The 23,946-nt window shown below is 42.7% G+C and overlaps 1 protein-coding gene across 1 annotated transcript in view; it reads right to left on the bottom strand.

Annotated features, from left to right (window-relative positions):
- LOC126484076 (neuronal acetylcholine receptor subunit alpha-10-like) overlaps positions 1–23,946 on the bottom strand; it is a 203,827-nt gene that overhangs the window by 141,412 nt on the left and 38,469 nt on the right. The window contains exon 2 of the mRNA XM_050107446.1: positions 14,718–14,887. Within this exon, the coding sequence (XP_049963403.1) occupies positions 14,718–14,887 (170 nt within the window). The remainder of the gene's footprint in view (positions 1–14,717; positions 14,888–23,946) is intronic.

Below are 23,946 nucleotides of genomic sequence, written 5' to 3'. Positions count from 1 at the left end.
AGAATTTCATATTCACATTGGTTTCCTTATACACTTCATCCCAGCTTTGTATTGCTAATTCTTTTGAAAAATGTTTTATTTTGATTTCTGATAGATGTTATTTGCAGGCTTGTAGTTTAGGGAGTGATTCGATGCTTGATTTTACTGTTATTTGACAGAGATGGTCTGATAGTCCGAGATCTTTTTCAGCTACATCAAATTTTTCCCTGTCAATATTTGTGCCCACATGGTCAATTACTGATGCAGTGATTGTAATAACCCTTGTTGCACTATTGACCAATACGGACATTACAAAACTTTGAATGATATTTATGAGGGTGCTCCTGGATTCATTTATGATATTAGTCTTGATGTTAACGTCCCCATATAGAATAATGTTGACCTTTGTACTTGAGACTTTAGCTAGAACTTCTGTTAATTTATTGAAAAAAGTGTCCACACTACCACTGGAAGATCTATACACACACAAAATTATTAATTTTTTGGTGATATCAAGCCCCATTAATAAAATAGCCGATATTTCAATGTATTTGTCTTCACTTAATGTACAAGGTCATGTCTTGATTTGAACTGTGTTCCTTTTCTGATATAAATGCATGATCCTCCACCCCTTGAAGCAGTTCTGCAGCAAGAGTTTGCCCTTTCATACAATGGTAATTCTACAGGTTGAATTTCTGTGTCTCTACACCAGTGCTCAGTAGCACAAACTACTGTGCAGTTCAAAGATTTGGTCTCAAATTTCAATATTTCAATAGTAGTTTTATTTTTTATTGATCGCATGTTTTGATGGAGGATTGTTAAGTCTGTGTAATGCCCCATGTTACCCTTTCCAATTGTTCGTTTTTCTTTGTGACATCTGGTATGTGTGATATTAGGAGTGTTAAAATCGGTCTTGTGAGTGATTGTTTTAGTATTTTTTAAACTGCTGGAGATACTTTTTAGGCAAGGGAACTTGTTGTCTCGATTTATCCTACAAAAGACTTACTTTTCCTACCAATGACAACAGGTATTTGAACATGTGTGGCCCGAGACCCACCCGCTACACTTTCATGAATCAGCTGTACCAATCTTCCCTTCTCAGTCCTGTTTAGGTGTAGGCCATGTCTAGTGAAACCCCATCTGTTGATAGTCCCGACAGACACCAGAGAAATATGATCAAAGTTGGCTGTCCTCAGAGCCATCCCTAACCCCACATTGATTCGCCTCACAGCTCCATCAAGGTCTGGTCGATCCTGGAACAGCTCAACAAAGTGTACGTTGGTGCCATGAGTCAGGGAAGCTATCTTGTCCAGGTCACCACCTATGTCATAAGCCCCATCCCTGTCCAAACTGTTTCCTGCCCCACTCACTATCACTACATGGTCCTCTTTTGTAAAGTCCTTACATAAAGACCTTAGATTATCACATGATTTAGTCCTGCATATGGCTTGAAGATACTGGTCACCTGTTACGCTGCTCCTAAACTTTCCTGTAACTGAGGGCCTACACCTCGCCCATGGCTAGTACCTAGCGGCAGCACTTTCTTCATCATAGCACTTTGTACATTCCTAGACTTCTTTGCCTCAGTTGAAGTGTGCTGCACATTTACTCCTCGTTCCACCTGAGGCTCTTCTCCACTTTACTCTAACAGTTGTAGATACTGGTTTTTGGTGTTGATGTTAAAACTGTCAGATCGCGTTCTCTTTCTTCCTATCCTCCTACCAGCTGTCAGTTCCCAACCACCCTCTCCCCCCCCCCCCCCCTATCTCCCTTGATCGTTATGAGTTCCTTCCTTGCTTCCTCCAATTGAGCCTGAAGGGCACATATTTTCCTTTCCTGTTCCCCAGTCAAACTGTTCCTACTGCATACTCTACAGTTCCAGAAGAGAGCCTCTTCTCCCAATATTCTCCCCGCTGCATCTTCCACAGTGAAAATATTTCCAAGACTGGTAACCAATCCCTCTACTTACTATCCTATAACAGCTCCCACATTTCTCACTCATGGTCAGTTTCCAAAGAATAATTAAGTTTAAATGATGTTTTAAATTTGTCAAGGACGCGAAATTGGCTGTATGTAAACAAAAAACGACACAAAGGTCTTATGTGTGGTTGTTGTTGGTTTTGTACTGATTTAGAGATACAATGACAGAAGAATGAAGTAGTAATTACTTTGCTTTTAGAAAATTTACGCTATAAAGCGTGTTTGGTCAATTTTTAAACGTTTATAGGTCGGAAAATTTAGGCCTTGATCGCATCTATCTAACTAGTAAACAGTACGGAATGTGTTAGTTAAATACGATTTAGAAACTTTTAATTATACTTTTATTGCGACAATAGACACTGATGAAACTAGTAGCTGTCTTTTTTTAACGAATTTCACGCTATCAAGAAAACTTGAATAGAATTTTTTGTGTTTGTCACGCAAAATTTCGGGTTATGTCGCGATTATCGGGACTTCAGATAACACGAAGCTTTTACAAGAACAAGTTCTGCTGGGACGCTAATATTTAGTTGTATGACAAGAACAGACACTACAGCAAGTATACGCAAGAAGGAAAATTTAAATTTGACATCATTTCCTCTTGAGTAAGTTCTTTTGTCCGACAAAGAAAATATCTGCGATCTCACTCGGCGGCCATCTTGTATGCAAACACCAAGTAGCAGTTCTTTCTATTTTCGGTCGAAGTTTCAACGAGCTATGTTACGTGGTAGTGTCACATCATGCGAAAGTTACTTTGTCCTTAAAGGGAAGTCCCGGTGAAATTTCAAGCTGATCATAAAAAAATCACAGGGGGCTGAAAATTTGTTTAATAATATATTTTGGCGTCCTAAATTAAGTGGGTAAATCCAATTTGCTAAACAAATTTTTTTTCACACTTTTGGATTTTTGAGTTATGAAACAAAACTATTTTTTCACATTCTTATGTGGAGTTGTTGGTTATTCCCAAGAAAGTTTGAACCAAAAATGTTTAAAATTGACAGAGGAGTAGCATTTTTTCGTTTCAGCCATTTTAATTTTTTCTAAGAAATTGAAGTATTGTGACATTTTTAACATTATATACAAACGAAAAGTGTAGATAAAGTATAAAAATTTGGTTTTTATAACACCTGAGAGGAATTTAGCTACAATAGAATTACTACGAAGTTATACAATGCCTGGCCCAGTATGAAGGAAAAATAAGTAAACGACGATTTGATACGTTTGGTGGCAAGTGTCATGGACAACTGAAGGACACTACAAAAAAATGCCAGAGTATTTTTTAAAAGAAGCAATATATAGATATAAAGGTGATAAAAGGTACGTACAAACACACTTTTCGATATGATTGACATTTTACAGGTGAAATAGCGTCAGATAATTTATTATTTACAGAATACGAAAGATGCAATATATCATTGCGCTTCTGCTGACTAAAATCGTCAGTATTCACATTGCACGAAAGCACAGTCAACGTAGTGCTTTTATCAGTCAGTATTGGCAAAAGAAATTGAGTATGAATCTCATGCTTCTAATATAAAAACACCAATAAATCAACTTTGTTTAGACAAAATACTACCACTTTGTACCTGATTAACTGACGATTCACAATTAACACGATATGTTGGATGTCTAACTCAAAATGTTAATGAGAGTTTACACGGTATTATATGGAACAGGCATCTCAAAGAGACCTATGTTTTTCCTGTGAGAGTAAAAGTAGCGGCTTCTGTCAGTTTTGTGAATATAATGTTGGATCTCACAGAGTTCTTTCAGAAGTAATGACAAAATTTGGACTGAAATACGCTTATGGAGCAGCACAAGCATCAGAAAGAAGGCACAAAGTAACATCGCAGCAAGATTAAGTGAAATATTCGAAAAAATACAGAAAAATTAATTTTCCCAAACATCAAAGAGAAGAAGCTGTATCCGAATGTGATGCTGTAACCTATGGGGTCGCATTGTTTTGATGTAATGGCGTATTGTTCACTAATATACGGTGCAAATGCCATGTGATATATAAACTGAAAATAAAGAAAACAATTTTCAAACGTATCGAGTCGCCTTTTTTTCATTTTTCCTTCATACTGGGCCAAACCTTGTATAATATCGTAGTAATTCTATTTTACGCTAAATTCTTATCATGTATCATAAAAAGAAAGTTTTGTAATTTATCTACACTTTTCGTTTGTATATAGTGTTAGAAAGGTCACAATCCTTCAGTTTCTTAGAAAAAAATCAAAATGCCGAAACAAAACATTTTACTGCTCCATCACTTCTACACAATTTTGGTTCAAATCCTTTTTGTGAATACAATCAGTGGTAACCAACAGCTTCACGTACGGGACTGAAAAAAAATAATTTTTTCAACACTCAAAAATCCAAAAATATGAAAAAATTTTTGTTTAGCGAATTAGATTTATTCAGCATGCCAAGATACGTTATGAAACAAATTTTCAGCCCCTTGTGATTTTTTTACTATCGGGTCGAAATTTCACCGGTACCTCCCTTTAAGTCTTTCGTGCCAATATGTGTGGTACTCATTGTTTAAATAATCCCACGTGCAGGTAGTTAACATTACAGGATTAACTTTGCTTGGCTGTGGCAGCTGTAGGAGAACAAGCGTCGGGGGAAACAAAGTACGGGCGATTTAGGCTCACGGTCATAAAGTATCCGATCGGCGTGCCCCTGTGTTACGTGACATTGTGTGCAGCAGCAGTGAATTTTTATCTGTTTGAAGCCCCCGGGCAGCTTACACGCTTTCCGACAGTCTGCCTATATTTCGATTATTGTTTTCTGTTTTATTTCACAGTAAAGCTAATTTTTCAGTAGGCTTATTGTTTCATTCCCTGAAATGCTGTAGCCTATGCACACACGTGTTTGCAGATGTGCCGGCGATACAAAGCTCTTTCTTTTAGCAGCTTGTTGGCCATGGAGAATATATTACCGGAATTAATTTAGCAGTTAAGTATCGTCCGATTACCTTTCTCGATCCTTGCTCAATTAGCACTGAGCTCAAATGCTACATCGGCGACTCAGGAACCATCTTCTTGGTATGATGAGGTATCAGGTGGCAGAAGAACTCAAATTTTGTTGAGGGTGTGCCGGGCAGATGGCAGGAGGTTCTATGATATTTGTGTCACGGAAAAGTGGGTCAAAAGTGGGTATGAGTTTGATCAGGAAGAAATGGATGACAGACACAGAAAACATAAACATGGGAGGCAATTTTATTTTCAGTCACAATCGTTGGCAATTTGCTATTGCGATTGAAAACAAAATTGTTTTACAATAACTAACAAACACTAAATCGCTACCTTAAATAACTAATACAAACACAAAGGGGCACAGTTAGATAGAGCAGTGAATAACGTCAGCAGGAATCGATGATTGGAGCTACAAAAATCACAAGGAGGTGTCTATGATGTGTCTATGACATTCAGTGAAATGTGTGTCACGCTGGTTACGAAGAGAAGATAGAAAAAATGTTAACACATGAACAATTAATCTAACACCTCACACTGATTAGAATAGTGTTGGAGAGGATGAAAGGAAATTTCAAGCGGTACTTAAGGAGAGCCAGATTGCGTTTTAAAATAAGGTGAAGCTCCCAGAGACACTGTTATACTATACCCATCCCTCGATGAATTTTTCGATATCTGTGTCTGAAGCTTTGCTACGCGGCCGAGCGCGGCCAGCGATGATACAGAAGTGACTGCCGTGTGTGTTAGCTATGTACTCTCTGGTAGCTAGGGACGCTTATTCCATGGAATGTCAATATGGGTAACGCTCGTTTCACATTAATTCCCGCAAACGTGACGTCATTTTGATTCACACGCAATATCGACGACCGCATGATCGAATATCTACTTCGTGACAAAGAATATGAATGTTATTGCTCCGCGATTCACACGCAGCAGTTTCAGCTTTCCCCTTTGGTTCCTGCCTAACCACACATTCGGAAATCACTAAATATTAATTTCAACATTCATTCTCAAATCAGACGGATCGTAAATAACACTGAATATTCCAAAACAAACACAATGTGATCAAAAGTATCCGGACATCCCCGAAAACACGTTTTTATATTAGGTGCATTGTGCTGCCACCTACTGCCGGGTACTCCATATCGTTCCAGTGATTTTGGATGAGCTTTCTACTCTTGGCTTTGTCTGCGTACTCACATATGTTTAACATATTTCGCATGTCTTGTTTAAAACCTCTGGTAACAGGCCGAGGTCGATATATAAAACTTTCTCGTAACGTTTCCTCTCCGACTGCAGGAGACATTTTCAGAGCTAAAGCGGCGAACAGCAACCACAATTCACGAGATCGCAAATATATGGACAAAGTAGAGGGCCCTACTCTCCATCACGTGATGTCGCCTACGAATTTAGCTTCAGTAATGCCAACATTCTCGACAAAGTAATCGATCGTCACTCTTATGTTGCAACGCTAACATCCAAATTTTATCTAACTTAACACTTTCCTCTTTTCTTTTCAAATTGTTAGGTATTTATAAATTTCAATAGCCTCTCTATACAGGCACGCATGATAATGCGATGTTTGCGATATGACGCTCGTCTCACTGAATTGTATTTCATGATCACTCTCTTAGTAAACATGCTCCGCTACGACAGAATTATCTCTACGCCCCCAGGCGGCAATTCTTCCTGTGTTCAACCAGACTGGTGTTCACACTCTTTTCCTGGTACCAATATAAACCAGTCCACAACTAAAAGGAATTTTATATACACCCGTGTAACCAAAAGATGTAGTATATCTTTCGCCAATCTTAAACATTCTTTTATCTTCCTTGTAAGTCTGGAGGTAGTTTCCACACCTACTTCAACAATTTCCCAATGCGATCTGTAGTCTTACTGATGAAAGGAAGGAAAGCTTTTCCCTTAGGCAGCCTTTGTTACTCGTCGATCCTGATGCTCTTCCCAGGGCGAAGTGCTCCACCTATCTTCTCGTAGAACAACCATTCTTCTTGAACGTCCACCGTAGATGTTCAGCCTCATCTTTTAAATAAGCTCACAAATTTTGTACGCTCTGTCTACCAAGGTTTTAATGACACCCCTTTTTTGTTGGGAGTGGTGGTTAGACTCTTTACGAAGGTAACGATCAGTAACAGTGACTATTCTATATATGGCGCAAAGTTCCGACTCCTCGCTTGATAACAGACACATTCAAAAAAATTCAGTTGGCCGTTATTCTCCCTCTCCATCGTAAACTGTACTTTCGGATTGATACTATTTATATGTCTCAGTAGGGAATTCAACTCCACTGCGTCATGTGTCCATATCATAGACATAACGGTTCCACCTGGCTGGTCTTTTTCTGGCGGTCTGCAATGTCCATGACCTAAACTGCTGAAGTCGCCGGTCCCTATCAAAGACCTCCATAAGCAAATTGGCCGCAGCCGGAATAAGAGGACTGCTCCTCTTCACCCTGTCAGTCTGTTCATAACAATTATTAATGTCCTGAAAATAGATTGTGGCGAGGCAGTGTCTGAATAACTCCACAATATCTGCTGGAAAAATATTCGGTATACATGAGCAGTTTCATTCATCGGAATCATGGTAAATAATAACACAACATCAAAACTAACAAGAATATCACCTGGACCCACGTGCATTTCTTTTAATTTTTCGATGAAATGATATGAAATTATAGTTCGATCAACATAAAAGGTTGCAGCAACGAGGCAACGTGTCTAGCTAACTCATGAGTGGGGGACCTTGTAGCACTCACAATAGCCTGGAAGCTTTAAGAGGTGTCAATACCGGCAGTGAAAACTTAGATTGTATGATTTTTCACAATTGTTTGTACTCATATTTCACATCTATCTCTAGTGAATTTCGCCCTGCAGTTACATTTTCACACGGTTCAAAGTTTATGACGTTGCGTCTCCTGAACTGTACGATAATATAATTTTGCAGATACATCCAGTGATATATAAGGCTACTGTCAGCGAAATGTGTTATGAATAGAGGTGTTAGTAACAAAAAAATAAATTAAAACGTCATGTTTCGTGCTGCAGTTTTACAGGATGAACAGCGAAAATGTAGTAATTTCTCCTTTCGTAATTATGTGAGGACCTTCAAGGAGGAACAGTTTCGTAAAGGCTTTGAAATTATGTGTAAAGTTTGTTGTAAGTTTCTAAGCGTTCTCATTCCCAAATAGTGTATGACTAAAGCATGGGTGTTCGCGCGTCTACAATGCTCTTCACCCTCACTCATTTCTAGATAGGTGGTTCTTACCCCCACAGCGATGATTTCCAGACAGTAAGTGATATGTGTACCAAGCCTGAATCTATTCGGTCCAGTGATTTAAGAGAAAATGTGGAATATATACACATACATACTTATACAGTGTGGTCCATTAAAACGTTTCAGCGCACACAATGAAATTTAATGGAAGTGTTCACTCGTTCGTGCTTTACTGATCTTTACTACAATACAATCTGGACACTACGGTAACGAAAAACCTGATATCACCGACCAGGTAAACATAATTCATGACTGACTAAGCGCCTAACAGAAGTGTAAATGGTAGTTGTATGCAGTTGAGTGACTGGATATCTCTATTGTTTCCAGCCCACGTAATAACAGTGTAAACAGCAATAAGTATAGCGTTCGTTGCATTATAGTACGTCAGTCACATCGCGACTACGAGCAGCGTGAGGTTCATGCTTGTATCTCTGGAAGTGCAATAGCGGCGCGTTTCTTTTATTTCAAGCGTCAATTCGCTTTGCAATTTCTCGTGATATAAATGACGTACTGCGATGCAACCAACACGATTCGTATTGTGATTTTGTTGATTGTGTAACGAATAATACGGGCTGTTCATAAAAATCCATAAGTTTGCATTGAAAATGCTTACGTTTTAGAATATTTCAAAGTATTTACTTTCATGATCCCCTGCCTTATTTTCATACCTGTGAAAGTCGGTTTTCGCTGTCTATTGTTGTTCCAGAGATAATGGCACTGAAACGTTTAAGCGGGCCATCCTGTATCCGTACACCCAATTTAGAATACTTATGGATATCATTCTTACCTTCAGCGCCGGCCGGGCTGGCCAAGCGGTTCTAGGCGCTACAGTCTGGAACCGCGCGACCGCTACGGACGCAGGTTCGTATCCTGCCTCGGGCATGGGTGTGTGTGATGTCCTTAGGTGTGTTAGGTTTAAGTAGTTCTAAGTTCTAGGGGACTGATGACCTCAGAAGTTAAGTCCCATAGTGATCAGAGCCATTTGAACCATCTTACCTTCAGCGACCAGGCGGCCAGCAGTGATTGAAATGGTTGCCAGGTAAGGTCACTACATAATCTGGGGCTCAGCGTCATCTTCACAAACCGTGTAAGTAGGCTGTTTAGGTTTTTATATTGGTAACGCCACGTAGCGCTCTGTATGAAAATCAGTGGCTGCGCTGTGTGCAGTCTGTGGCTGGTGGGCATTGTTGAAATAGTCGCTATTGTAGTGTTGGGCAGTTTGGATGTGAACACCGCGTAGCGTTGCGCAGTTGGAGGTGAGCTGCCAGCAGCGGTGGATGTGGGGACGGAGATGGCGGAGTTTTGAGAGCGGATGATCTGGACGTGTGTCCATCAGAGACAGTAAATTTATAAGACTGGATGTCATGAACTGATATACATATATATATATATATATATATATATATATATATATATATATATATATATATATATATATACAATGACTTTTGAACACTATTAAGGTAAATACATTGTTTGTTCTTTATCAAAATCTTTCATTTGCTAACTATGCCTATCATTAGTTAGTGACTTCAGTAGTAAGAATCTTTCATTTAGCTGGCAGTATTGGCGCTCGCTGTATTGCAGTAGTTCGGGTAATGGAGATATTTGTGAGTTAAGTGATTCATGAAAGGTATAGGTCATTGTATGAAGGTTTTCACGACCGGATGACATATCTTCTGGTAAACCTTCTGGGATGTAAGGTCGTGGTCCATAAAACGTTAGGAGCTGAAGAGTTTCATGGACCACGACCTTACATCCCGGAAGGTTTATCAGAAGATAGGTATAGGTCATTGTTAGTCAGGGCTATTCTTTTGTAGGAATTATTAAAAGTGAAATTGCGCTGCGCTAAACATATTGTGTGTCAGTTTACGCACAGTCATTTATAATTTTTCCAAGGGGACGTTTCAACCGCTACACAGTATTCACTGAGGTGAAAAAGTCAAGGGACAGCGATATGCACACATAAAGATGGTGATAGTAACGCGTACACATGGGGCAGTGTATTAGCGGAGCTGTCATTTGTACTCAGATAATTCATGTAAAACGGCGTCCGACATGAATACGGTCGCACGACGTCAATTAATAGAATTTGAATGCGGAATGGTAGTTGGAGCTACACTCCTGGAAATGGAAAAAAGAACACATTGACACCGGTGTGTCAGACCCACCATACTTGCTCCGGACACTGCGAGAGGGCTGTACAAGCAATGATCACACGCACGGCACAGCGGACACACCAGGAACCGCGGTGTTGGCCGTCGAATGGCGCTAGCTGCGCAGCATTTGTGCACCGCCGCCGTCAGTGTCAGCCAGTTTGCCGTGGCGTACGGAGCTCCATCGCAGTCTTTAACACTGGTAGCATGCCGCGACAGCGTGGACGTGAACCGTATGTGCAGTTGACGGACTTTGAGCGAGGGCGTATAGTGGGCATAGGGAGGCCGGGTGGACGTACCGCCGAATTGCTCAACACGTGGGGCGTGAGGACTCCACAGTACATCGATGTTGTCGCCAGTGGTCGGCGGAAGGTGCACGTGCCCGTCGACCTGGGACCGGACCGCAGCGACGCACGGATGCACGCCAAGACCATAGGATCCTACGCAGTGCCGTAGGGGACCGCACCGCCACTTCCCAGCAAATTAGGGACACTGTTGCTCCTGGGGTATCGGCGAGGACCATTCGCAACCGTCTCCATGAAGCTGGGCTACGGTCCCGCACACCGTTAGGCCGTCTTCCGCTCACGCCCCAACATCGTGCAGCCCGCCTCCAGTGGTGTCGCGACAGGCGTGAATGGAGGGACGAATGGAGACGTGTCGTCTTCAGCGATGAGAGTCGCTTCTGCCTTGGTGCCAATGATGGTCGTATGCGTGTTTGGCGCCGTGCAGGTGAGCGCCACAATCAGGACTGCATACGACCGAGGCACACAGGGCCAACACCCGGCATCATGGTGTGGGGAGCGATCTCCTACACTGGCCGTACACCACTGGTGATCGTCGAGGGGACACTGAATAGTGCACGGTACATCCAAACCGTCATCGAACCCATCGTTCTACCATTCCTAGACCAGCAAGGGAACTTGCTGTTCCAACAGGACAATGCACGTCCGCATGTATCCCGTGCCACCCAACGTGCTCTAGAAGGTGTAAGTCAACTACCCTGGCCAGCAAGATCTCCGGATCTGTCCCCCATTGAGCATGTTTGGGACTGGATGAAGCGTCGTCTCACGCGGTCTGCACGTCCAGCACGAACGCTGGTCCAACTGAGGTGCCAGGTGGAAATGGCATGGCAAGCCGTTCCACAGGTCTACATCCAGCATCTCTACGATCGTCTCCATGGGAGAATAGCAGCCTGCATTGCTGCGAAATGTGGATATACACTGTACTAGTGCCGACATTGTGCATGCTCTGTTGCCTGTGTCTATGTGCCTGTGGTTCTGTCAGTGTGATCATGTGATGTATCTGACCCCAGGAATGTGTCAATAAAGTTTCCCCTTCCTGGGACAATGAATTCACGGTGTTCTTATTTCAATTTCCAGGAGTGTAGATACATGAGGCATTCAGTTCCGGGAATCGTTGCGGAATTCGGTATTCCGAGATCCTCAGTGTGAAGAGTGTGTCGAGACATCAGGCATTATCTCTCACCACGGACAAAGCAGTGCCCCACGGGCTTCACTTAACGGCCGAGATCAGCGTCGTTTACGTAGGGTTGTCAGTGATAACAGACAAGCAAGACAGCGTGAAATAAGCGCGGACATCAATGTGGGTCTTACGATTAACGTATTCTTTAGGACAGTGCGCCAAAAGTGGGCGTTACTGGGCTACGGTAGCAGACGACCGACACGAGTGCCTTTGTCAACAGCACATCATCACCTCCAGCGCCTCTTCTGGGCTCGTGACTATATCGGTTGGACGCTAGGCGACTTGAAAATTGCGGATCGGTCAAGTGAGTTCCGCTTACAATTGGTAAGAGCTGATGGTAGGGTTCGAGGTTGGCGCAGACCCCACGAAGCCACGGACACAAATTGTCAACAAGGCTGATGGTGGATCGTCAACACTATGGACTGTGTTTAGATTGAATGGATTGTGTCCTGTGGCCCAGCTGAGCAGGTCATTGACTGGAAATGGTTATATTCGGCTACCTGGAGACCATGGACTTCGAGTTCCCAAACAACGTGTTCCCAAACACCTACGAAATTGTCACCGGGCCACAATTGTTCACGACTGGGTTGATGAACATTCTCGACAGTTCGAGTGAATGATCTGGCTGATCAGATCGCCCGACATCGAGCATTTATGGGAGGCAATCGACAGATCAGTTCGTGCACAAAATCCTGCACTGGTAACGCCTTCGCAATTATGGACACTTTTCTTTTCACTAGCTGCTTCTTTTTTATGACCCACCGTCTAATTTCTTATGGTGGGTCGTATGTTGCCACTTAGCCGCTGTGACTGGGTCCGGGGTCCGGAGTGACTGAAAGTAACACCACACCGGCTCCCGTCCCCACTCACAGTGTTGCCCGTGTCCCGCGACGTGGAGGCGGGCTCTATTTGTTTACATCCATTTGGTATAAAATCAAGTGAGATATTAATAAACAAAACGAAATTAAATATTTACAAAGAAAGAAGGAAGAGAATTGAATAGAGAAGAGATAGGTATAATATTGCCTGTCACCTGGTTGTGGGCGGCGGCCCGGGTCTTGGAATGACCCTCAAGACGCTGGCCATCGCCCACCATGCCTTTAACATCTACCATCCTAAAAAATTAACTTAAGTAGAAGAGATTAGGGTACGTTAAAGCTAGAAACTAAGACTAAGACCTCCATGTCCAGCGTGCTAAACTATTTACGATATACAATAGAGAAGTAACTGATTTCGTGCTTACTAATGAAAGGGTTCTTGTGGTAATAGTAATAAAGGTAATGACGCTAACGGTTTGTGTTGAGCCTACAAGGCTCCTAGTAGAGTACATCAGGCGCAAGCACCTCCCGGCCCTGCCGACAACACGACCTGAACGGTGGTTTTCACCGATCTACCATAGGTATCCGTAGGGGTTGGGCTCAAAAGAGAGGAACCACAATTAAGATCCTTCCATCCAGGCCGTGCGCCGCCTCTTACCAGGAGGCGTAGGTCCCTTGAAGAGGTGCCTAACTTTAAGCTTCAGATCAGAAGTTGAAACGTCCCCTTTGAAAAATTATACAAGACTGTGCTTAAACTGACACACAATATTTTGTTAGTGCAACGCAATCTGACTTCCAATAATCCCTACAAAAGAATGGCCCTGACTAACATTAAACTATACCTTTCACAAATCACTTACCTCACAAAAATCTTCATTACTCGAACTACTGCAATACAGCGAGCGCCACTACTGCCAGCTAAATAAAAGATTCAAACTACGGAAGGCACTAACTACTGATAGGGATAGTTAGCAAATGAAAGATATTAATAGAGAACAAACAATATATTTACCTTAATAGTCATAATATATGTAGCAGTTCATGACAAATTACAAAACTCCGCCATCTCTCTCCCCACATCCACCACTGCTGGCGGCTCACCTCCAACTGCGCAACGCTACGCGCTGTTCACAGCCAGCTGCCTAACACTACAATGGCGAGTATTACAACAATGCAAAGCAGCCACAGACTGCACACAGCACAGCCAGTGATTTTCATACAGAGGTGGCGTTACCAATAAAAAAACCTAAACAGCCTACTTACAAAGTTATTAGTGTAGTGGAGGCTGAGGTATAGGCTGTGTAGGTTGGTTGTACAAATAGTTCATGCTGAGCCAATGAGACTTATAACGATACGTTGTGTGGCAGTTAGCACTTTCCGGTGCCGCCAGTAACACAGCCAGAACGGTGGTTTTCCCCGATCAACCATAGGTATCCGTCGGGTTGGGCTCAAAAGAGAGGGACCACAATTAAGATCCTTCCATCCAGACTGTGCGCTGCCTCTTAACGGAAGGCATAGGTCCCTTGAAGAGGTACCTAGCTTTAAGCTCTTATTAGACATGGAGGTGCTGTTAACTATTTACATATAAGGTGCAATCTGTTTTTAGAATTGTGTGTGACTTGTGCACCTCTTGTCAGTTGTTACAGACTGTTCTTTGAAGTGGACGCATTATGGACAGGTGTAGAGGCAGTGTGGCTCAGTTTTTCTGCAACGACTTGTCAGGTCCACGCCACGTACAGTTACTGTACTACGCCAGGAACAAGGAAGTCCATCACGATATTAGGAGGTATCCCATGACTTTTGTCACCTCAGTGCATACGCGACAGTCCATGTTTATAATATGTTTCGATATGACTGTTAGCTTACCTTCTGCGAACTGGAGCCCAGCAGTCACTGAAATGGCTGGTGGGGTAAAAGGGTCAATACAGTAATCGGGCCTCAGTGTCATGTCCTCAAAGCGCTGTATAATCCCTTTCCCGACAAAGTACGAAATGCTAGAGTGGTGAGTAGTTATATGTGGTGAGTGTACGTACGATATCGATGCTGTGCAGCCAGACGTTGATGGAGATCTCTATGTTCTTGTTGACGTCGGCGATGGGTAGCACGGCATTCTCGTAGCCGCAGAAGAGGTCGTGGTGCAGGCGCTGCGCCGCGTTGCGCCCGCCGGGTCCGGGAGCTGCCGGGCACGAGGGCTGCTGGCCACCTGCCGAGGGAAGGAAGGTCAGGGGTCGTAGGTCAGCCAACAGGCGGGATATGCAGGCGGAAGAAAGTCCCGGAGCCCAGGGCCTCCTTCTCAATACCTCTCCATAAGCTTTGAACTTTGGACTCAAAATAGAAAAGGATCAAACACTTTTTCTCCTTTTACACTTTTTCGACGCATTATTCGTCTACCTCATTTGCATATTTTTTCCCTTCCCGTAGATTATCAAAGACCAGAATGTTGTTGTTGTTGTTGTTGTTATGGTCTTCAGTCCTGAGACTGGTTTGATGCAGCTCTCCATGCTACTCTATCCTGTGCAAGCTTCTTCATCTCCCAGTACCTACTGCAGCCTACATCCTTCTGAATCTGCTTAGTGTATTCATCTCTTGGTCTCCCTCTCCGATTTTTACCCTCCACGCTGCCCTCCAGTACCAAATTGGTGATCCCTTGATGCCTCAGAACATGTCCTACCAACCGATCCCTTCTTCTAGTCAAGTTGTGCCACAAACTTCTCTTCTCCGCAATTCTATTCAATACCTCCTCGTTAGATATGTGATCTACCCATCTAATCTTCAGCATTCTTCTGTAGTACCACATTTCAAAAACTTCTATTCTCTTCTTGTCCAAACTATTTATCGTCCATGTTTCACTTCCATACATGGCTACACTCCATACAAATACTTTCAGAAACGACTTCCTGACACTTACATCAATACTCGATGTTAACAAATTTCTCTTCTTCAGAAACGCTTTCCTTTCATTGCCAGTCTACATTTTATATCCTGTCTACTTCGACCATCATCAGTTATTTTGTTCCCCAAATAGCAAAACTCCTTTACTACTTTAAGTGTCTCATTTCCTAATCTAATTCCCTCAGCATCACCGGATTTAATTCGACTACATTCCATTATCCTCGTTTCGCTTTTGTTGATGTTCATCTTATACCCTCCTTTCAAGACACTGTCCATTCCGTTCAACTGCTCTTCCAAGTCCTTTGCTGTCTCTGACAGAATTACAATGTCATCGGCGAACCTCAAAGTTTTTATTTCTTCTCCATGGATTTTAATACCCACTCCGAACTTTTCTTTTGTTTCCTTTACTGCTTGCTCAATATACAGATTGAATAGCATCGGGGAGAGGTTACAACCCTGTCTCACTCCCTTCCCAACCATTGCTTCCCTTTCATGCCCCACGATTCTTATAACTGCCATCTGGTTTCTGTACAAATTGTAAATAGCCTTTCGATCCCTGTATTTTACCCCTGCCACCTTCAGAATTTGAAAGAGAGTATTCCAGTCAACATTGTCAAAAGCTTTCTCTAAGTCTACAAAAGCTAGAAACGTACTTTTGCCTTTCCTTAATCTTTCTTCTGAGATAAGTCGTAGGGTCAGTATTGCCTCACGTGTTCCAACATTTCTACGGAATCCAGAACGAAGAAGCAATATACTTCAAATACAAGACTTGTCCAGAAAGTAAGTTCCGATCAGTGGCGAAATGGAGACTACATTGAAAATCAGGAATGTTTTATTTGCGACTGTTGGCTCTAACTTCCAGCTACTTCTCTACATAGTCGCCGCTCCAGCTAAGACATCTTTCGCATAGTTATACCAACTTTCCAATAACCTCGTCATAGAAGGTAGCCGCCTGTGCTTCCCGCCAATTCTTTACGGTCGTCTGTAGCTCGTTGTCTGTGCGGAAATGTTGTCTTTATAACCAGTAGTTAATGTGAGCAGAGATGAAACACAGAGGGAGCCAATTACCGGCTGTAGTGCAGGTGATCAAACATTGAGGCGTAGCGCCTTCACATCGCTCCTGTCGCTCGTTAGGACGATAATGTTATAGGCATGAGTCATCGACAGATGCCACCAGCTGACATGGACCTGAGTTACAGAGCTGCACGTAGTTCTACTAGTAGGCGGCAGAGGTCAGCAGTTGACGGACAGTGCTAGCAGTCGTAGTCAAAACAATGTTGTAAAGTTATGTTTGATTAATATTTAATGTATTTGCATAATTATTATTGTTTTATATGTGTAGTAATTGGCACTGTGAGTGTTGTATGAGTGAAGAAGACGTAAATGAAAATTGTTTTGTTTATTCACGAAGTACCAGTTAAACTACACAGGGGATTTACTATAATTAAATGTGCAGTCAGTTTATGGTACTAATAAATCGTGAGTAGAATACAAATTAATCAGTAATTTCAGAAGGAGTAACTTTATATTTGATACTTTTCTAAATTTATTTATTTAGCAATTGCCATAGAAAGAAATATTTTACTGTGATTGGTCATTGAAGTAAAGCGCGGGATAATACTGCAACCTGATTTGCTGTTTGTGACATCAGCCAATCAGAAAAATGCAGGCTCGCGCCAATCTATGCTGGGAACAAAACCTTTGGTGTGATCTAGGGGGGTCGGGGCTGAGGGTTCGAACTAGTAACATCTCATTGAAAGCAGCTCCGACGAAAGTACTGTAAAATCGCGGAAAAATGCTAATTACAAGTTCGCGAGGTAGTACGAAGTGTATTTAAGTGAACGGTATAGTGGAAGTCGTGTGGAATTTCGGACGGAATATCAAAATTATTGCTTTTGACTATTAGTTAAAACCGCGTGGCGTGTTGTGCGATCTACGACTGAAACAGGTATTACGTGTAGAGCAGAGTGCACAACATTTGAGCGAGCATTTTCATAACTAAACGATCCGGTGAACTCTATTAACTTCGGTAACGGGTGTAAATACCATAAACTGGCTACGTGTGTGATTGTGGTGTGCGTGTGAACTTTACATTGTGTTGCCACTTAGTACGGACTTTGCAGTATTAACTGTGATCTTTATCGTAAAAATACAGCTGAAAATTTACATTGCGAAGTTAAAACTTTTATTTCAGTAGCTAGCCACATCCCGTTTACCGGACAGTTCTATGTATGTTGCGACCTGCAATAGACAGTAGTGGTCTAGTATTTTCTACTACAGCTTTTAGCTAGACAAATGAATATTGCTGGACACTGGCAGGGGGGGGGGGGGGGGGGAGTAAAAAGTAACGTGCCACGCCGCAACACTTCCCATCGAAAACGCTGCAGGAGCATTTTCATTGCCCCTGCAGATTGCGACCGAGAATTGTCACGAAGTGGGAACCGTATGACAGTTCTGTAATGTGAGCTGCATAACATCAGGCGACATCTCCCACCAGGACCTCATACTTGGCGGCAGACACTATTTTCTCCGCATCTTTATGTGATCGCCATGCGCTCAGAACTGAAAAGAGGGAAGTGATGCAACCGACAGGGATACTAGAGAGACTGTCGAACACATATGTGCAAAGTTTCATTAGATTTCCACAGTGGTTTCCATTTCTTGACTGACCAGAACTTACTTTTCGAATATACCTCGTATACAGCATCTATTGGACCTGATCGCAATCACTAAGCATGTCGTCATCCTTCTGATCCACGTTGGTAGACTGGTCTTCACTGTCACTGTACTTCCTCGTAGCCAACTGAGCATTCTTCACGTCTTTAATGGAAGTTTAAAAGGACAGGACCCTCACTTCTTCCAAATAGGTACCGGTACCAGCTTCTCCGTTTTATGGTGAACTGTTACATGAGAGCCCTACTTAAATTTAGTTATGCCCTTCTTAGCTCCAAACGAGACACGCTTTTAATCAAAGGTCTGCTTGAATTTCTCATTGTTTTCTCGAACTCATCGTCGTCCGCTGTACAAGGTAGGACCTGCATGCAACAATTATTATGCGACATGTTTTGTTAAAGACGACATCAAGTTTCCTTGCGAGCAAATCTGTTCACGTTTGCCAGACATATTTTGATACAGAGAAACACAAGCGAGTGAATGCTCGTTTGAGAAAAAGATTGCTTAGGTCCCATTTGCTAAACAACAGTGCTCTATAGGCACTGTTGCTTGTTGCCACTTTCTTAATAGTATACTCACAAAGTTACTTTCGTGGTAGAGATCGTTTAAGATAACGCCAGTATCTGGAAAAGTACGTTTTAGCAAATCGTTACGTTATCGTCATGCCGATATCGAACGCTCACACACACTTCACTACTTAATGGATTTAGTCTCACTGTCAGTGTATAATTTCTGTAATGTGTAAATATTCAACCTATTGAAATGTACAATGTCCTAAACAGAGTAAAAGATAATCTTCATGAAGAAAATGTCTGGAATCGTGGGCAGTTTGCTGATTATTTGCCTGCATCTTGAACATTCTTTGCTGATACTGGTATTTTATCCTGTCGCATACAGTTCTTCTGTTTTCTGCATTGGCTTTTTCTGTCATCAAATCAAATATTGTATCGTCTGTTAGAAAGCACAGTATGAATAAGGTGAATCAAACGGTAACCTATGAAAGTTCTGTACAGCTTTCCAAGTAATGTTTAGTGGTTTATAGTGTGGTATTCGGCCGACAGGTTTACAAGTGTAGCACTAACAATCAGATTATTCTAGAAACCTATGTCGTGTGTTGCCTAAGCTCAAGACTTTGACGTACAGAACTGGAACTCGGGAATAAATACTTGGTATTTCATTTATATAATCAACTCAAACCATATAGCAGCAACTTAAGTCCACGGCAGCTGTTCAAAATGACGACAGTCCTCCACGCTTTGAGATATTCCTGATTTATATATTTAATCTTATGGCTAGGGCCCCCCATCGGGCTAGCCGTTCGCCAGGTGCCGGTCTTTCAATGTAACGCCACTTCGGCGACCTGCAGTCGATGAGGGTGATATAATGATGATAATGATGATGATGATGATGATGATGAGAACAGCACAATACCCAGTCCCTGGGCGGAGAAAATTCCCTGACCCCGCCGGGAATCAAACCCGGGCTCAGAGGATTGACAATCCGTCACGCTGACCATTCAGCTACCGGAGGCTGACAGATGTTCCTGAGACAGATAGCTGCCATCCAGCCACTCAGCACCTCAACACTGCGTGATACTTCTCGTCACGTCACACGTACTTCAGTTTCTTTACAGAAGGAAAAAATTAAGCCGGAAACTTTTTCTTGTGGGATAAGAGGCAGATGTGTTTCGGTATATCTACATCTACATCTACATGATTACTCTGCAGTTCACATTTAAGTGCTTGGCAGAGGGTTCATCGAACCACAATCATACTATCTCCCTACCATTCCACTCCCGAACAGCGCGCGGGAAAAACGAACACCTAAACCTTTCTGTTCGAGCTCTGATTTCTCTTATTTTATTTTGATGATCATTCCTGCCTATGTAGGTTGGGCTCAACAAAATATTTTCGCACTCGGAAGAGAAAGTTGGCGACTGAAATTTCGTAAATAGATATCGCCGCGACGAAAAACGTCTTTGCTTTAATGACTTCCACCCAACTCGCGTATCATATCTGCCACACTCTCTCCCTTATTACGTGATAATACAAAACGAGCTGCCCTTTTTTGCACCCTTTCGATGTCCTCCGTCAATCCCACCTGGTAAGGATCCCACACCGCGCAGCAATATTCTAACAGAGGACGAACGAGTGTAGTGTAAGCTGTCTCTTTAGTGGACTTGTTGCATCTTCTAAGTGTCCTGCCAATGAAACGCAACCTTTGGCTCGCGTTCCCCACAGTATTATCTATGTGGTCTTTCCAACTGAAGTTGTTCGTCATTTTAACACCCAGGTATTTAGTTGAATTGACAGCCTTGAGAATTGTACTATTTATCGAGTAATCGAATTCCAACGGATTTCTTTTGGAACTCATGTGGATCACCTCACACTTTTCGTTATTTAGCGTCAACTGCCACCTGCCACACCATACAGCATTTTTTTCTAAATCGCTTTGCAACTGATACTGGTCTTCGGATGACCTTACTAGACGGTAAATTTCAGCATCATCTGCGAACAACCTAAGAGAACTGCTCAGATTGTCACCCAGGTCATTTATATAGATCAGGAACAGCAGAGGTCCCAGGACGCTTCCCTGGGGAACACCTGATATCACTTCAGTTTTACTCGATGATTTGCCGTATATTACTACGAACTGCGACCTTCCTGACAGGAAATCACGAATCCAGTCCCACAACTGAGACGATACCCCATAGGCCCGCAGCTTGATTAGAAGTCGCTTGTGAGGAACGGTGTCAAAAGCTTTCCGGAAATCTAGAAATACGGAATCAACTTGAGATCCCCTGTCGATAGCGGCCATTACTTCGTGCGAATAAAGAGCTAGCTGCGTTGCACAAGAACGATGTTTTCTGAAACCATGCTGATTACGTATCGATAGATCGTTCCCCTTCGAGGTGATTCATAATGTCTGAATACAGTATATGCTCCAAAACGTCAATGATATAGGTCTGTAGTTCGATGGATTATTCCTACTACCCTTCTTAAACACTGGTGCGACCTGCGCAATTTTCCAATCTGTAGATACAGATCTATCGGTGAGCGAGCGGTTGTATATGATTGCTAACAAGGGAACCTCCCCATCGCACCCCCCTCAGATTTAGTTATAATGTGGATGTGATAATCACTCCCAAAAAAGTGGTCGCATCGAACGGACAGATAATAATTGTCTCAAAATAAAAATAAAAAATTTTCACTCGAGGGAGGACTTGAACCACGCACGTCTCGGTCCGCAGCTGCTCACGCTAACCACGGGACCACTGCGCTTCTGAACTCACGCTCTTTCCTTGATGTTGTCTATCTTCGCGTGGACTACTCAGTTTGTATATTTTGCTTATTTTTTTGATAGTTCCACACAAATTCTTCCTGTTTTCTCGATTGATCTGTGTTCAGTTTTTCAAGATCTATCCACTGTGCCAACTTATAACTAAATCTGAGGGGGGTGCGATGGGGAGGTTCCCTTGTAAGTAGGGAGCTATTGTATCAGCGTAATCTGAAAGGAACCTAATCGGTATACAATCTGGGCCTGAAGACTTGCCCGTATCAAGCGATTTGAGTTGCTTCGCAACCCCTAAGGTATCTACTTCTAAGAAACTCAAATTCTGGAATATTCCATTCTTCTTCGCTGGTGAAGGAATTTCGGAAAATTGCGCTCAGTAATTCCGCTTTAGCGGCACAGTCGTCGGTAACAGTACCATCGGCACTGCGCAGCGAAGGTATTGACTGCGTCTTGCCGCTTGTGTACTTTACACACGACCAGAATTTCTTCGGATTTTCTACCGAATTTCGAGACAATGTTTCGTTGTGGAACCTATTAAAGGCATCTCGCATTGAAGTCCGTGCCAAATTTCGTGCGTCTGTAAATTTTAGCCAATCTTCGGGATTTCGCGTTCTTCTGAACTTCGCATGCTTTTTCCGTTGCCTCTGCAACAGCGTTCGGCCTGTTTTGTGTACCATGGAGGATCAGTTCCATCTCTTACCAATTTATGAGGTATGAATCTCTCAATGGCTGTTGCTACTATATCTTTGAATTTGAGCCACATCTCGTCTACATTTGCATAGTCAGTTCGGAAGGAATGGAGATTGTCTCTAATGAAGGCTTCTAGTGACACTTTATCCGCTTTTTAAATAAAATTATTTTGCGTTTGTTTCTGGTGGATTTGGAAGAAACGGTATTGAGCCTAGCTACAACGACCTTGTGATCACTAATCCCTGTATCAGTAATGATGCTCTCTATTAGCTCTGGATTGTTTGTGGCTAAGAGGTCAAGTGTGTTTTCGCAACCATTTACAATTCGCGTGGGTTCGTGGAGCACCCCACCAGAAATTTTTCTTGTAAACGTTACAGAAAGACTATGATGACGAATTAAGAGGGCAAAAGGAAAGTTATCACTTTTCGGTACTTATGTACCCGCATCGGAATCGCACTGGGTTGCATATACGCTGTAGCAACGCTGTCAAACGGAAAGTTTTTGATAGCTCGTTATATGTAAAACAATGAGGTAAACATTTGGAAACAACTGGCATTGCTACCAGGAATTCGCCGAACATTTCCGATAATTTACGGGGCAGAAACCTTGCCCTTTTTGAACCTAACCTGTGCACAGTTCAGTCAGAGTTGAGTCGGCGTCCGGGTGTGTTATCGTCGCGCTAGGTTAGAATTGCGTCTCCAAGCTCCGATTCATGTACTTTCCCTATGAACTGATTCATCGATAATGCGTGTAGCGGCACGGGCTGGACACAATGTGCACTATTTGTAGTCGTATCCGAAAGAGTCGCCCGTTATTGAGGTTAGTGAGAACTGAAATGGCATCTCTGATCTTTAATTTCGTTAATAAGTTAGATCCGCTGTAGAGCTACTAGCCACACATTCCTGTGTCGCTTTCCAGTCGTGATTCCAGCTGTACGGACGAGAAGAAAAAATATCGTATATTTCTATTTGGATTTCCTACATTTGTAGAAATGAGATGCGGAGACAATGCTGATAATGGGACTTGACCTACACTTCAAATGGAACGATAATGATATCTGATGTGCAGGTGCGGAATGACGTTAATGTGGAAGTGGCGTAGTGCACGGACTTGGTTTAAATGGCTCTGAGCACGATAGGACTCAACTGCTGAGGTCATCAGTCCCCTAGAACTTAGAACTACTTAAACCTAACTAACCTAAGGACATCACACACATCCATGCCAGAGGCAGGATTCGAACCTGCGACCGTAGCGGTCGCGCCGTTCCAGACTGTAACGTCTAGAACCGCTCGGCCACTCCGGCCGGCGCACGGACGTGTTGGAACCACATACTCCCGCAGACGACAAGATGTACAGTCTTCAACCAATCTAACAACACCCGTGTCTAAGCTCTTAGTAACATGTGCTGTACCAACGGTTTTGCAGCAAGTTACATCATACTAGCTGATGTGGTACAATTCTAACCAACTGTTTGAAAATCGTTGCTGCTGATGTGATACGAGCGTGATATAAGAAATCTAAACACTTCATACACGACTACTGCGGCAATTGAAAACACCTCTACTGTTGAGGGAGACACCATTGAAAGGGTACAGTACCGCCCGCCATTGAAAATAGGTACAACATACTTCATTATTTTTGTCAGAACAACACATTTTTTTGTAAAATAACTCAATTTCAATTAATACAGTGAAGCCGGATACCAGTGTGGGA

This window comes from Schistocerca serialis, chromosome 6 (genome assembly GCF_023864345.2).
Source record: "Schistocerca serialis cubense isolate TAMUIC-IGC-003099 chromosome 6, iqSchSeri2.2, whole genome shotgun sequence".
NCBI classification, from domain to species: Eukaryota; Metazoa; Arthropoda; class Insecta; order Orthoptera; family Acrididae; genus Schistocerca; species Schistocerca serialis.
This window is presented reverse-complemented; position numbering and strand designations above follow the sequence as displayed.